General features: G+C 42.2%; 1 protein-coding gene across 1 annotated transcript; it reads right to left on the bottom strand.

The window, feature by feature from the left end:
* Positions 1 to 670: 670 nt before the first annotated feature.
* mrpl35 (mitochondrial ribosomal protein L35) lies at positions 671 to 10,002 on the bottom strand. The gene is made up of 4 exons (XM_063047059.1): positions 9,952 to 10,002; positions 9,278 to 9,470; positions 7,032 to 7,173; positions 671 to 1,513 (listed from the first exon to the last, which is right to left on the bottom strand). The coding sequence occupies exons 1-4, from the start codon at positions 9,974 to 9,976 to the stop codon at positions 1,325 to 1,327; spliced, it is 549 nt and encodes a 182-aa protein (XP_062903129.1). The 5' UTR covers positions 9,977 to 10,002; the 3' UTR covers positions 671 to 1,324.
* Between the last annotated feature and the right edge of the window lie 4,032 nt (positions 10,003 to 14,034).

Here is a 14,034-nt window from a genome sequence, read left to right as displayed (position 1 = left end):
ACTCTGCCGAGAGTCTTACCATTAATACTATATTCTGCCATCATATTTGACCCACCAAAATGAACCACCTCACACTTATCTGGATTGAACTCCATCTGCCACTTCTCAGCCCAGTTTTGCATCCTATCGATGTCCCGCTATGACCTCTGACAGCCCTCCACTCTATTCACAACATGCCCAACCTTTATGTCATCAGCAAATTTACTAACCCATCCCTCCACTTCCTTATCAGGTCATTTATAAAAATCACAAAGATAATGGGTCCCAGAACAGATCCCTGAGGGACACCACTGGTCACTGACCTCCATACAGAATATGACCGGTCTACAACCACTCTTTGCTTTCTATAGGCAATCCAGTTCTGGATACACAAAGCAAGGTCTCTTGGATCCCATGCCTCCTTACTTTCTCAATAAGCCTTGCATGGGGTAGTTATCAAATGCCTTGCTGAAATCCATATACACTATCTTCATCAATATATTTAGTCTCGTGACCTTGTTACCCATGAGATGCATCACAGTAGAGAGGTAGGAAATAGAGACAAGATACTTCATAAGGAGAATAATAATTTAAGGCTTTCAATTCTAACATCTTTTGGAAGACAACAAGACCTTGTATTTATGTTACCTTTAATATGAATCACAATTCAAGTTTACTTATGCGCACATCAAAACAGAGTGAAATGCATCAGTTGCATCAAAACACTCAATCCGGTACCAAAATAGCAGACCCACAATGCTCGTCAAGTTGATATATCATCAACACAGAATGCCCACCATGTGATGGTGAAGTATTTAAAGACGATTAAAGTGTGCACAATCATACAAACTTAACATAACATCCAACTAAAGGAGAAGGCACTGACTAAGCTTGCCATGACGTTGGATATTGAGGATATTTAAGAAACAGAAGTGAGAAAATTGAGGGAATCTGAAGGTATTGGGCTGGAAAGCTGAGGACCCATTTTCCCTTGTATTTTTTAGCCCTAGTTTCTTTGCTACTGAACAACCAGACACGGACCTCAGTAAAAATCTTCTGCGACTTTTGTTAGGGAATGTCCCAAAGATGCTGAAAGTGCCAGATCCCCCCAAAAATAGTAAGAAATGACATTGTTGTATTGTTGGGAAGTTTATTACATTAAATACAGACATGCATGAAACAAAGGACAAAAAAACCATCTTTTCCAGCTTTTCAGCATTCACAATGTCAATGATTTTAAGGTTGGTCTCCATCAAGCTCCAAGGATGCTCAGTACAGCAGCTGCTATTTCTGCTCCAGGAACAAAGCCACAAGTTGCAGATTTTGGCATAAGTGTCACAGATATTCAAACCTTCAGGTTTGTTCGATCGTGGTACATCTGGTATGGATCATTCACATACCAGTTCCGCCTTTTCCAGAAATCAGTGGTCATTTTGTCCAGCATCTTGCTTTGGGTTTTGTTGCAGAAGACATGTTCTCTAAGTCGCCTTTTTCTAGCAGGTCTCTTTTTCCAAAGTTTTTTCTTATAACCTGCCTGAAATAAAAGAGCATTGTTGAGGATCTGATCAGCATAACTCATGTGTATTCTTGGTTCAAACTCTGAGGACACTGCCTGTCCATTCTCAAAAAAAGAAAGCAGGTTTGAGTGAAAAATTGATGCTTTTTGCCATTTGCTGGACAATCCAAAGAAACATGGGTGCCACAGTAGCATAGCAGGCAGCACGATGCTATTACAGCTCGGGACGCTCTAGAATTCCGAGTTCAATTCTGGCACCATTCTGTAAGGAGTCCGTGGAATATGTGGGTCTTCCCCAGGTACTCTGGATTCCTCCCACAGTCCAAGATAGTATTGCAAATTGTGCTAATACTAGGTTAGGGTTAATTGGGGTTGTCAGGGGTTGCTGGGGGGGTGTGGCTCGAAGGGCCAGAACAGCCCACTCGGCACTGTATAACAAAAATAAATAAACAAACACAAGAAAAATAGATTTCGAAAACAATTACCGAATTGTTTTTTTTCTTACTTGCTCTCACGTGTATTTCATAAGTTTATTTATAAGATCATAAATAGTAAGAACAGGTATGGTAGGCAGTTCCATCATTCAGTAGGATTATGATTGATCCGGCATTGCTGTCCTTTCTCCACAATCCCCAATTATGTTACTAATTATCTATCTTAGTCTTAAATAAATGAGGGCTCAGACTCCACAGCACTTTCCATAAAGTTACAAAAACTCTCAACCCTCAGAAGAATTTTTTCCCTCGAATGGAAATTCTCTAATTCTGAGACCATACCTTTTGGTTTTGGCCTCTTCTGTGCAAGGTAATTGTCTCCTAGTATTTACCCTGTCCAGCACTCTAAAAATGTTATGTTTTAACATCACCTTTTATTTATTTAAACTAAAATGATCAGAATTCAAATGTTTAACATTTTCTCATACCACAATTCCCTCAAATCTATGATTATCCTAATGAATTTTCTCTGAACTGACTTCAATAATATCTTTCCTTAAATTGGGGGACTTGCAGCATTCTAGATAAAGTGTGAATAATGTTTTGTGCAATTGCTGTTAAGATTTCCCAACTCGTATAATTCTACCCTCGTTAGATTATAATGCCAGATCAGCCAATATCCAGTTGAATGGTGAAGCAGACTACCACAACTGGTCTTACAATAATGGTCATAACTAAAGCTATGAAAAACTGTACATTTACAAGGCTCCACGGCCTTCCCTATTACCTGCTGCATACGTATGTTAGTTTTCTGTGTTCTGTGAACAAGGCACTCCCAGAATCCCTTTGTTTAATTCATGTATGTTTAAGAGTTATACAGCACAGAAAAAGGCCCTTTGGCCCAATTTATCCATGCTGCAGTTTTCATCTTTTCTCCATTTCAATAAAGCTTGATTTCTTTGTTTTTTTTAATTATTGAGATACAGTGTGGAATAGGTCATTCAATCTGCACTGACCAGTTTAACCCCAGCCTAATCACAAAACAATTCTAAATGACCAAATAACATACCAACTGATTGGACTGTGGAAGAAAACCAAAGCACCCGGAGGGAACCCAAGCAGTCACGGGGAGAACACAGAAACTTCTAACAGCTATCAGCGGGAAATGAACCCGTGTCACTGGTACCGTAAAGTGTTGTGCTAACCACTCCCTACCATGCCGCAAACACTCTTGCTTCCAAAATGACCTTCACATTTCCCCATGTGCCTTCCCAACTACTTTTGTACCGTCTGTGTACTTGTCATTAGTATATCTGTTTTCTTGTTCCACCTCCAAGAGGACCACAACCTTGTTTTAGGGTTTGGAGGCTTGCATGTCTCAATGACCCGGACAGCTATGTTGGCTGGAGTCAGGGCTTTATGCTTTGGCTCTTGGTCGGGTCACCCATGTCAAACAGGTCAAAGGGTTGAGGCCAGACTAGGAGTGGTCCACCGGTCTTCCAGGTTCGGGGGTTCAGCTCAGGAAAACCCTGAATGGCCAAAAATAAATTGTTACAGAAAGAGCAATGAAGATTTCTTCTACCTGTGTGCGGCGGTATAGACAGACAGAGATGTAGGACCTTCATTGCTGCCCTAAACACCAGTGGTTAAGGGGCAGTAAGTTTCTTGTTCCAAGTTGTTAATACTGTAAACTGCAGCTGTCCCTGCAGCCTTCGACTGGTAATCTTGCCAGTGTGGAAGTGAACCCCATTTCCCTCCTTGCTGCTTCCCACCTGGTCACTGACTCTCCATCAATGCCAGTTTATTACCTCCAACACCATGGAATCTTGTTACTGAATGTGTCATGAGGCGGTTTGTTGAATGTCTTCTGGAAATTCATTTATTGGCTCCCCTCTCTCTCTATTCTGGTTGGGATTTCAAAGAATTCTAATAAACTCATCAGACATTCCTTCTTCGTGAATATGCGATTACCTCCTCAATTGTTTCCAGCATTTTTTCAACAAAAGATACTAGGCTAATTTGCATATAGCTACCCACTTTTCACTGTGTTGCCCTTTATGAATTGGTTGTTTTCAATTCCTCACGCTACTTTTCCAGATTCTAAGGACTTTTGGAAGATTACAACCAATCCATTTAGTTTGGATCTGAGAAAGCAAGCCATCTGGTTAATGGGACATCCGTTTTTATCCTCATTAGTTTGCCTAATACTAGGGATGATGATGGGATTTAATTCCTCACTGACCTTAGTCATAAAATAGTCACACAGCATGAAAACAGCCTATTCAGGCCACCACGTCCACACCAGCCAGTGAGCACCCCTCTGTATTAATCCCATCTTCCAGAATTTGGCATAATATTCAATGCTTAGATCTTAGTGACACTGCTTCCACCACTCTCTCTGGTAGTGATAAAGATCCCCATCAAATCTCCTTTAAATCTCTTACTCCTGACCAAAGTCTATGTCCTCTATTTTTATCCAACTCTCCTAAGGGGATAAAGTTTCCTGCAGTGTACCTATCTAGACTCATGATAACGTTATATACCGCAGTCATGTCCCCTCTGAACTTCCACCATTCCAGGAAAAGCAGAAATATACCCTCCAGACTTTCATCATAACTGAAATGCTCCATCCCAGGTAACATCTTGGGGAACCTCCCCTGCTTCCTACAGTGTGGTTACCAGAAATGCATGTACTACTCTAGCTGAGGCCTGACCAATATTTTATAAAGTGGAAGCATAACCTCTCTGCTCTTGTATTCAATGGCCTGATTAACGAAGGCTAGTATGCCTGTAAACTGTTATCCAACTGTGCTGCCACCTTCAGTGATCTTTAGACTTGCATACTAAAGTCCCTCATGTGTTTGTCCTAGACTCACTGAACTCCACAATACATCACTTCATACTTATCAAGAGTAAAGTTCATTCTGCCAGTTCACCAATACATCAATATTAGACTGTTACACAAGTCTACTGTCTACACTATCAACAACTCCAGGAACCTTTATGTCATCTGTAAATTTACTGACCACGCCTCCTACATCTCCATCCTAATCATTCACTTATCTTAGAAACAAGGGACCCAGACCCAGCACTGACCTCTGTGGAACACCTCTAGACACAGGTATCCAGTCAAAATAAATAACTCTTTACCATTGCCCTCTGTTTTCTATTGCCAAGCAACTTTGAATCCAATTTTCCCTGGATCACACGGGTCATAGCCTTTTGGATCAATTCTAATCAGTTCCTGCCTTTCGAAGTGATCATTAATTCTATCTTTCAGGAATAACTTCCTTACTACAGATGTGAGGATGACAGGTCCGTAATTTTTAGGCTTTTCCCACAGGCCTTATTTAATAGTATTCAGTACTCATCCGTTGTTTGTAGTATCTTTGACCATAAAGATTGAAGCACAGTAAGTTAACTCTTCTGGCATTTTCTTGTTCCTCGTAAATATTTCTCCAGCCTCATTCACCGAAGCACCAATGTTCATTTGGAACTCTCTCCTCCTGGTCCCGGACTTATTCCTGAGCCAATAGACTGGTCCTGGACTTATTCCTGAGCCAATAGACTGGTCCCGGACTTATTCCTGAGCCAATAGACTGGTCCCGGACTTATTCCTGAGCCAATAGACTGGTCCCGGACTTATTCCTGAGCCAATAGACTGGTCCCGGATTATTCCTGAGCCAATAGACTGGTCCCGGACTTATTCCTGAGCCAATAGACTGGTCCCGGACTTATTCCTGAGCCAATAGACTGGTCCCGGACTTATTCCTGAGCCAATAGACTGGTCCCGGACTTATTCCTGAGCCAATAGACTGGTCCCGGACTTATTCCTGAGCCAATAGACTGGTCCCGGACTTATTCCTGAGCCAATAGACTGGTCCCGGACTTATTCCTGAGCCAATAGACTGGTCCCGGACTTATTCCTGAGCCAATAGACTGGTCCCGGACTTATTCCTGAGCCAATAGACTGGTCCCGGACTTATTCCTGAGCCAATAGACTGGTCCCAGACTTATTTTCCATCTGGCATGGTTTGTATTTTAGTGTTTGATTGTTCGGGTTCTTTGTATTGCTATATTTACGCTCTATTCTTGGTTGGTGTGGCTGTAACGAAACCAAATTTCCCTTGGGATTAATAAAGTATATCTATCTATCTATCACGCTATATACTTAAAGAAACTCTTATTGGCTGTTTTTATATTAATTGCCTGTTTTCCCCAATTGCTTATTTTCTAATTATTTTTTGTCCATCTTTGATGGACTCTGAATTTGTGACAGTCTTCCAGTCTGCTGTTAATTTTATCCTTTTTGCACGTTTTCTCTTATAAAATGATAAATTAATTGGTCAGTAGTAGTTGGTTTATCCCTCTTTTAAATCTCTCCTCACAGTGGGATTAATTTTTGTTGAGTGTTACGAAGTACCTCCTGAAAATATCTTTGCAACCTTTTTTATGCCATGGATTGCTGCCATTAACTGAGGAGTCCTTGGAACACAGGTCGGGAAAGCCTGTCCTAAGGGAACGTTTATACAGAGAACATGCCTCGTTTTCCATTACCAGATTTAAGAAAGCCTGATTCTTTGTTTGCATTACTTAAGGAAATTATCCTGAACACCCTCTATGATTTCTTTCTCATGTTGGAAAATATAGCTACTTGATGAACACAATCCATCTTATTACCAATACTTCTTGCATTAAGGCTTGCCCTTGTCTCATCCCAGGAATCAGCAAGGCAAATCTCCTCTGGACTGTCTCTAATGCTACATTATACTTTCTTAGACAAGGATTCCAAAACTTTGCAGAGTTCTCTAGGTGTGGACGCAAAAACATCCTTTACAATTGCAACAAACTTTGTTATTTCTAAACGCCAACTTTATTGCAATAGTGGCCAAGATGCCAGTTAATTCTTAATCACATGCTGCAATGACCTTGCACTGGTCGCTCCACTAAATGTGAAGTGAAATTTCTTTGGAATTCTGCTCCATAACTATCCTACACCTATTCTTGTCAACAAAATCTCCAGCTGTATAATTTCTTCATTTGATCAATAATTCATGTTGTGATAGTTCCTTTAGAATGTCCAGAATGCTGGAAGTACATACCTTCCTTCGCACCCATAGTCCACAATGTAGCCGCAGGAATCTTTTGACAACAGATTTCACTGTTTTACGCTTTCCTTTGCCGATGCTACAATAGGTTAGGGTTCTTACAGGCTGTTGAAAACTGGGAAGCTGAGGAGTCACACTATGCACAAGAGAAACATTTTGGAGATTAATTTAACAAATAAAATTGTTCTTTGCTTACATCAAGCTTCTCAGGGTAGGTGCCCCTGATTACTTGTATCCTTTGATTAACAGTTTCAGGAAACCTTTTTTGTTCTCTATCAATGATACCAGAATGCAAAAAAAAAATTACAGTGGAACTTGACATCACTGGATCATTTACAATGAGGTGTATAAAACAACCTGAGAAATCAACAGACCACCTTGACAGGGGGCATCAATTAAAAACCTTGGCAGTTAAACTACTACTTATTTCCTCTTTTGGATATCAACATAGACTGTAAGACCATAAAACATGAGAGCAGAATCAGGCCATTCGGCCCATTGAGTCTGTTCTGCCATTTTGTCATGGCTGATCCATTTCCCTCTCAACCCCAATCTCGTGCCTTCTCCCCGAAACCTTTCATATCCTGATTAATGAAGAACCTACCAACCTCTGCCTTAAATACACCCAATGACTGTCCTCCACGGCCACCTGTGGCAACTAATTCCACAGATTTACCAGTCACTGGCTAAGAAATTTCTTCCCATCTCCATTCTAAATGGATGTCCCTCTTATCTAAGGCTATGCCTCTGGTCCTGGACTCCCCCACCATAGGAAACATCCTCTCCACTTTCACTCTCTTGAGGCCTTTCAATATAATTATCTCAATCCATTATTCTATTAAATTCCAGCAAGTGTAGGCCCAGAGCTATCAATTGTTCCACACATGGAATCATTCTCATGCACCTCCTCTGTACCCTAATGTCAGCACATCCCTTCTGAGGCCCAAAACACCCAATCCATAATAGCTGATCCCCTAGTGGGCTCAACCACAAGCTGCCCTAAAAAGTCATCTCGTAGGCATTCTAGAAACTACCCCTCTTGGAATCCTGCACCAACCTGATTTTCCTAATCTACAGAGGCATGAGAAATCCCCATAACACTGCCCTTTTGACATGCCTTTTTTATCTCCCGTTGTAGTTTGTAGCCCACATCTTGGCTACTGTTCGGAGGTCCGTATATAACTCCCATCAGGGTCTTTCTACCCTGGCAGTTTCTCAACTCTACCCACAAGGACTCTACATCTTCCTCTATAGCAATGTCACCTCTTTTGATGGATTTGATTTTTTTTAAACCAACAAAGCCACCCCACGGCTCTGCCTATCTGTCTTTCCTTTTGATACAAAGTGTATCCTGGATGTTAAGCTCCCACCTGTAATCTTTTATCAGCCACGACTCAGTGATGCCCACAATATCATGCCTCCCAATTTCTAACTGCACTACAAGATCATCTGCCTTATTCCATATACTGCATGCATTCTAATACAAACACTTCAGCCCTGTCTGTCACTCTTTTTGATTCCATCCCCCATTAACACTGCAATTCATCCCACTGACAGCAATTTTGCCCTATCATCTGCCTGTCCTTCCTGACACTCTCACTACACTCTTCCTCTGCTTGTAAACCAACACCCCTTCCACAGCCCTACCACTCTGGTTCCGCATCTCCCTGCCAAATTAGTTTAAACCTTCCTGAAAGGATATTGGTCTCCCTCTGGTTCAGGTGTAACCTGTCCTTTTTGTGCAGGTCATATCTTCCCCAGAAGAGATCCTAATGATCCAGAAATCTGAAACCCTGTCGCCTGCACAGGTTTCTCAGCCACACATTCATCTGCCAAATCATTCTATTCTTATCCTCACTGGCGCTTGGCACAGGCAGCAATCAAGAGATTGCTACCCTGGAAGTCCTGCCTCTCAGCTTTCTACCTAGTGCCCTAAACTCTCTCTTCAGGACCTCCTCACTTTTCTGTTTCCAAAAGGACCTGCTGGAAACAGAAATGTGAAAATTCTGACAATAATTACTGTAATGCATGTTCAGTACAAAGACAGAGGGTGAATTCCAACCCTTTAAAGTACAAACAATACCAAGCTAAATTTAGAAGAACAGTCTCATTGCTGTTACTAATGCTATAAAAATGCAACCAAATAGACACAGCAATGATCAGAAAATTGGCATTTCAACTGTTGAAGTGCAAAAAAATTCACTTTCTTCCCTGAATACGAAAAGAGATTTAACACTTACCTTTTGAGAACAGCAAGTTTATGTGCACAAATAAATTTATGCTCCATAGTTGATCTCAATTTGGTTACTGAAGAAATAGTCGGAGATGGAACATGGCAAAGGTTGAAGGTGGAAAACCTGGAGACCAGCTGCTTCATGGACGCGTTTCTTGAAGCATTATTTTGGGCTAGAGGAAGGAGCAGCCTCAATGCTCCTTTAAATGCAATAAAACAGTTTGAAAACCATGCTCTTTTACTTAGCTTTCACTCATAAAACAAAGACTTTTACTTACAAGTATGTTATTTAGTTAGAATGGCTAAATAACACAGCAAACCTGCCTAAATATTTGACTGTTACTTAGGACACTGAAATGCTTAAGCTAAATGTCAATTTAACGTGTCTGAAAATACACAGAAAATGCGAGGAACACTGAACATTTCAAGAAAATGGTTCAGGTGGGGGGGTGAAGCCCTAGGGTAAAGCCGGGCTCTGAGGGAGCCCTTGTAGGAGGTAGAGAATCGGGCCCTGGGGTACCAGTGAGGGTCGAGTCCCGGGGTTCGGCGACATCGTGCCCTCGGTAGAGTGCATGGGGGTGGGGGATCTGAATCTACCCGTCGCACCCTTGTCCTCCCCTCTAAGACCGCCCACTCCTATCCACAATCACCATCCACCGTTCTGCACTTTGCACAACCCACCAATTCCGCTCCTCAGAGTCGCCATCTTCACCCGGGAGTCCGGGACTAGCACCTACGGTGGTTCCACGTAGTCAAACTTCCCGACTCGCGCAATCCAAAATCTAACTCCAATTCGCTGAACAGGGTGCATTTATCGTTTGTTCTATTAACCGATTTCAAAGCAAATATATGAATAATCGGAAGACATAATTTTCAGTTTGCTTGGATAATTTATTTTGGAGAATAGAATACAAGTGAATTTCAACCTCATCTATAAAATCAAATATATTTTTAAAGGTCGCGAGGGCATGGGAATAGATTCATAAAGCCAACTTCTGTGCTGTTTATGACTGAGTTTTCTCTCGATTGTAAACAGGCGAATTGACTCAAATATATTCATGTGTTTTAACATCTGTTATCATTTAAATTTTAACTAATTAATTTATTCTGAACCCATGTAATTATACATGTTATTATATTACCAAACAGGGCTTAATCTTGCTGGCTCTGGCTGACAGTTCCATAGGCAGCAACTTGTATTCAGCCAGAATCAGGTTTAATATCACTGACATACAGCCAGTGGGCACTTTACTTGGTACCTAGTAAAGTGACCACTTGAGTGTATGTTCATGGTCTTTTGCTGCTGTTACTCAGCCAATTCAAGGTCTAACCTGTTGTGCGTTCAGAGATGCTCTTCCGCACAACACTGTTGTAACACGTGGTCATTTAAGAGACTTCCTGTCAGCTTGAACAAGTCCGTCCATTCTCCTTTGACTTGTGTCATCACAAGGCATTTTAACCCACAGAACTGCCACTCACTGATTTTTTTTTTGTTTATCACACCATTCGCTGTAAACTCTAGAGACTGTTGTGTGTGAAAACCCCAAGAGATCAACAGTCTCTGAGATACTCAAACCATCCTGTCTGGCATTAACAGTCAAATAATTAAGATCACATTCTGATGTTTGGTCTGAACAAGAAGTGAACCTCTTGACCATGTCTTTTAGACATTGATTTGCTGTCACATGATTGGCTGATTAAATAATTGCAGGTGGACCTAATAAAATGGACAATGAGTATATGTTGTGAAATGTGTTGTTTTTGTGGCAGCAGAAGTGCAAGACATAATAAGTGACTGTAAGTTATAATAAAACAGATAATAAATGAATCATGCAAAAGAAGAATCGTGAGGTAGTGTTCATGGATTGTTCAGAAATCTGATGGAGGAGGGGGGAAAGCAGTTCCTAAAACATTGAATGTGGATCCTCCGGCTCCTCTCTGATGGTAGTAATGGGGGGGGGGGGTTTGACCTGAATGATGAGGGCCCTTAATGATGGATGCTGCCTTTCGGAGGCACCATTATTTGAAGATGTCCTCAGTGCTGGGGAGGCTTGTGCTGGTGATGGAGCTGGCTGAGTTTACAGCCCTCTGCAGCCTTTTCTGATCCAGTTCAGTGGGCCCTCCGTACCAAACGGTGATGCAACCAGTCAGAATCCTCTCCAAATCAGCTTAAACTCCGAATGAAATATAGCCACTGATTTCATCTTGATCACTCCATATATCATGAACTCACATAAAAGTTGCTGGTGAACGCAGCAGGCCAGGCAGCATCTCTAGGAAGAGGTACAGTCGACATTAGTCCTGGCAAAGGGTCTTGGCCTGAAACATCGACTGTACCTCTTCCTATAGATGCTACCTGGCCTGCTGCGTTCACCAGCAACTTTTATGTGTGTTGCTTGAAATTCCAGCATCTGCAGATTTCCTTGTGTTTGCATATATCATGAACTTCTCGCTTTCAATCTAAAAACTGTCTTTTATTAATCTGAACCAGTAGCTCTTCCCTTATAAAACATTTTGATTTGAAGTAATATTACAGATTTACAAGACTGTTTAATTTTACTTTACTTATTCATTTTTGTGATAGCTGGCAAGGCTATCTCAAGTTTATTGGCCTTCCCCAATTTTATTTATCAAGATACAGTGGGGAATAGGCCCTTCCAGCTGCCTAACAATCCTCCGATTTAATCCAAGCTGAATCACAGGACAATTTACAATGGCCAATTAGCCTATGAACTGGTACATCTTTGGACTGTTGGTGGAAACCGGAGCACCCGGAGGAAACCCACACGGTCACAGGGAGAACATACAGGCAGCTGCCGGAACTGAATATGGGTCCCTGGTACTGTAAAACGTTGTACTAATCATTACCCGACCATGCCTTTGAGAAGTTGTTAGTAAGTCATCTTAAATTAATGCAAGAAGTACTGGAGAAGTTAGTGCCGTGGTCCTGGTGAGGTTCAGGATTGAGTTCCAGTGGTGATGAAGGAAGGATACCGACATATTTCTATGTCAGGATAGTGTGTAATTTAGTGGGAGGACTGGGGGTGGTTCTCCCATATACCTGCTGCTTAATGGCCGAAGTCAAGGATTTGTAAGGTGCACCCAAAGTAGCCCATGTGGGTAACTACAGTGCATTTTCAAAAAGCTAAGAGGTAAAATTTACTATCAGAGCACAAACATGTCACCACATACAACCCTGAGATTCTATTTCCTGCAGGCATACTTAGCAGATCTATAGAACAGTAGCTGTAACCAGGATCAATGAACAACAAACTGCAGGCGCAAATATAAATAAATAGCGATAAATAACGGGTATGAAATAACCCGAACTGAAAGAGCATGAACTAACAAGATAAAGAGTCGTTAACATAAGACCATTAGTTGTGGGACCAGCAGAAATCGAATGAGTGTAGTTACCTCCTTTTGCTCAAGAGCATGATGATTGAGGGGTAGTAACTGGTGTTTCCTGAACCTGGTTGTGCGAGTCCTGAGACACTTGTTACCTTCTACCTGATGGCAGCAGCGGCAAAAGAGCATGGCCTAGATGCCGAAAACGTTTGATGATGGATGCTGCTTTTCTACAGCAACTTTTTCATGTAGATCTGCTCAGTGGTCAGGAGGGCTTTACCCATGCTGTACTGGGCTGAATCCACTACCTTTTGCAGAATTTTCCACTCACCCTAGAGAGCTTACAACGTTGCAGACACTACACTAATAAAGGAAGAAATTAATGTTTTCAATGATTGATGGGGTGAAGGTCTTTATCCAGCCTGCAACTCAGGTCCCTAACACTAGAGGTCACTTTTTTTTGTTAGGCTTCTCTGTGCAGACTCAACCATTTCAACACAAAATGCTGGATGAACTCAATCTTTTTATTGAATTAGTACACAAAAGGTAAAACATATAGAAACTAATACACTGTTGCGATATAAATTTACAAGAGATATTAATACATAAAAAAAGTACCAACAGTGCAGTTTAGTTATAAAATAATGAGGTAATATGGTAGTATTGTGGCGACCCACTTTCTGGCACCCACGAACCGGCTCACAACAGCGCGCGCAGGCAGGGTGCCGGCCCCAAAAAGGGCGCCAGGCCATCTCCACCAGCGGGGGGAAAATCCCGCATGCGGAAAGGGTCTGGGAATATGCATTCCCCACAGCAATCCCTACCAGGGAGGGCGGGAACGGGAAGGCTTTAAAGCGGGCCGCGAAGTTTGAATAAATCTCTTTCATCGCAACTCTAACTCACCGACTCCGTGTGGTTGTTCTAGCGCTGTGCGTAGCACATCGCTACAATTGGTGACCCCGACGGCCCAAACGATATTTGGACCAGAGATGACCGACGCTGCATCTGTTCACGCAGTTTCGTTAAAACTGCCAAGCTTCTGGACGCTGCGACTCCATTTATGGTTGGAACAAGCAGAAGCACAGTTCCACATTCGGCAGATAACCTCGGAGTCCACTCGCTACTACTACGTGCTGAGCTCCCTCGACCAGGAGACAGCTGCACAAGTTGAGGAGTTTATACAGTCGCCCCCGGAGGACGGCAAATACACAGCATTCAAAGCCCTGCTCATAAGGACTTTCGGATTCTCACGGCGCGAACGAGCACGCCGCTTAATGCACCTGGATGGTTTGGGAGACGGGCTGCCGTCAGCATTAATGAACGAGATGCTGGCCCTGGCTGAAGGACACAAACCCTGCCTCATGTTTGAGCAGGCGTTCCTAGAGCAACTGCCCGAGGACATATGCCTGCTGCTGT

Source organism: Mobula hypostoma, chromosome 4 (genome assembly GCF_963921235.1).
Source record: "Mobula hypostoma chromosome 4, sMobHyp1.1, whole genome shotgun sequence".
Lineage (NCBI taxonomy): Eukaryota > Metazoa > Chordata > Chondrichthyes > Myliobatiformes > Myliobatidae > Mobula > Mobula hypostoma.
The sequence above is the reverse complement of the archived record's forward strand: the minus strand, read 5'-3'. Positions and strand labels throughout refer to the sequence as shown.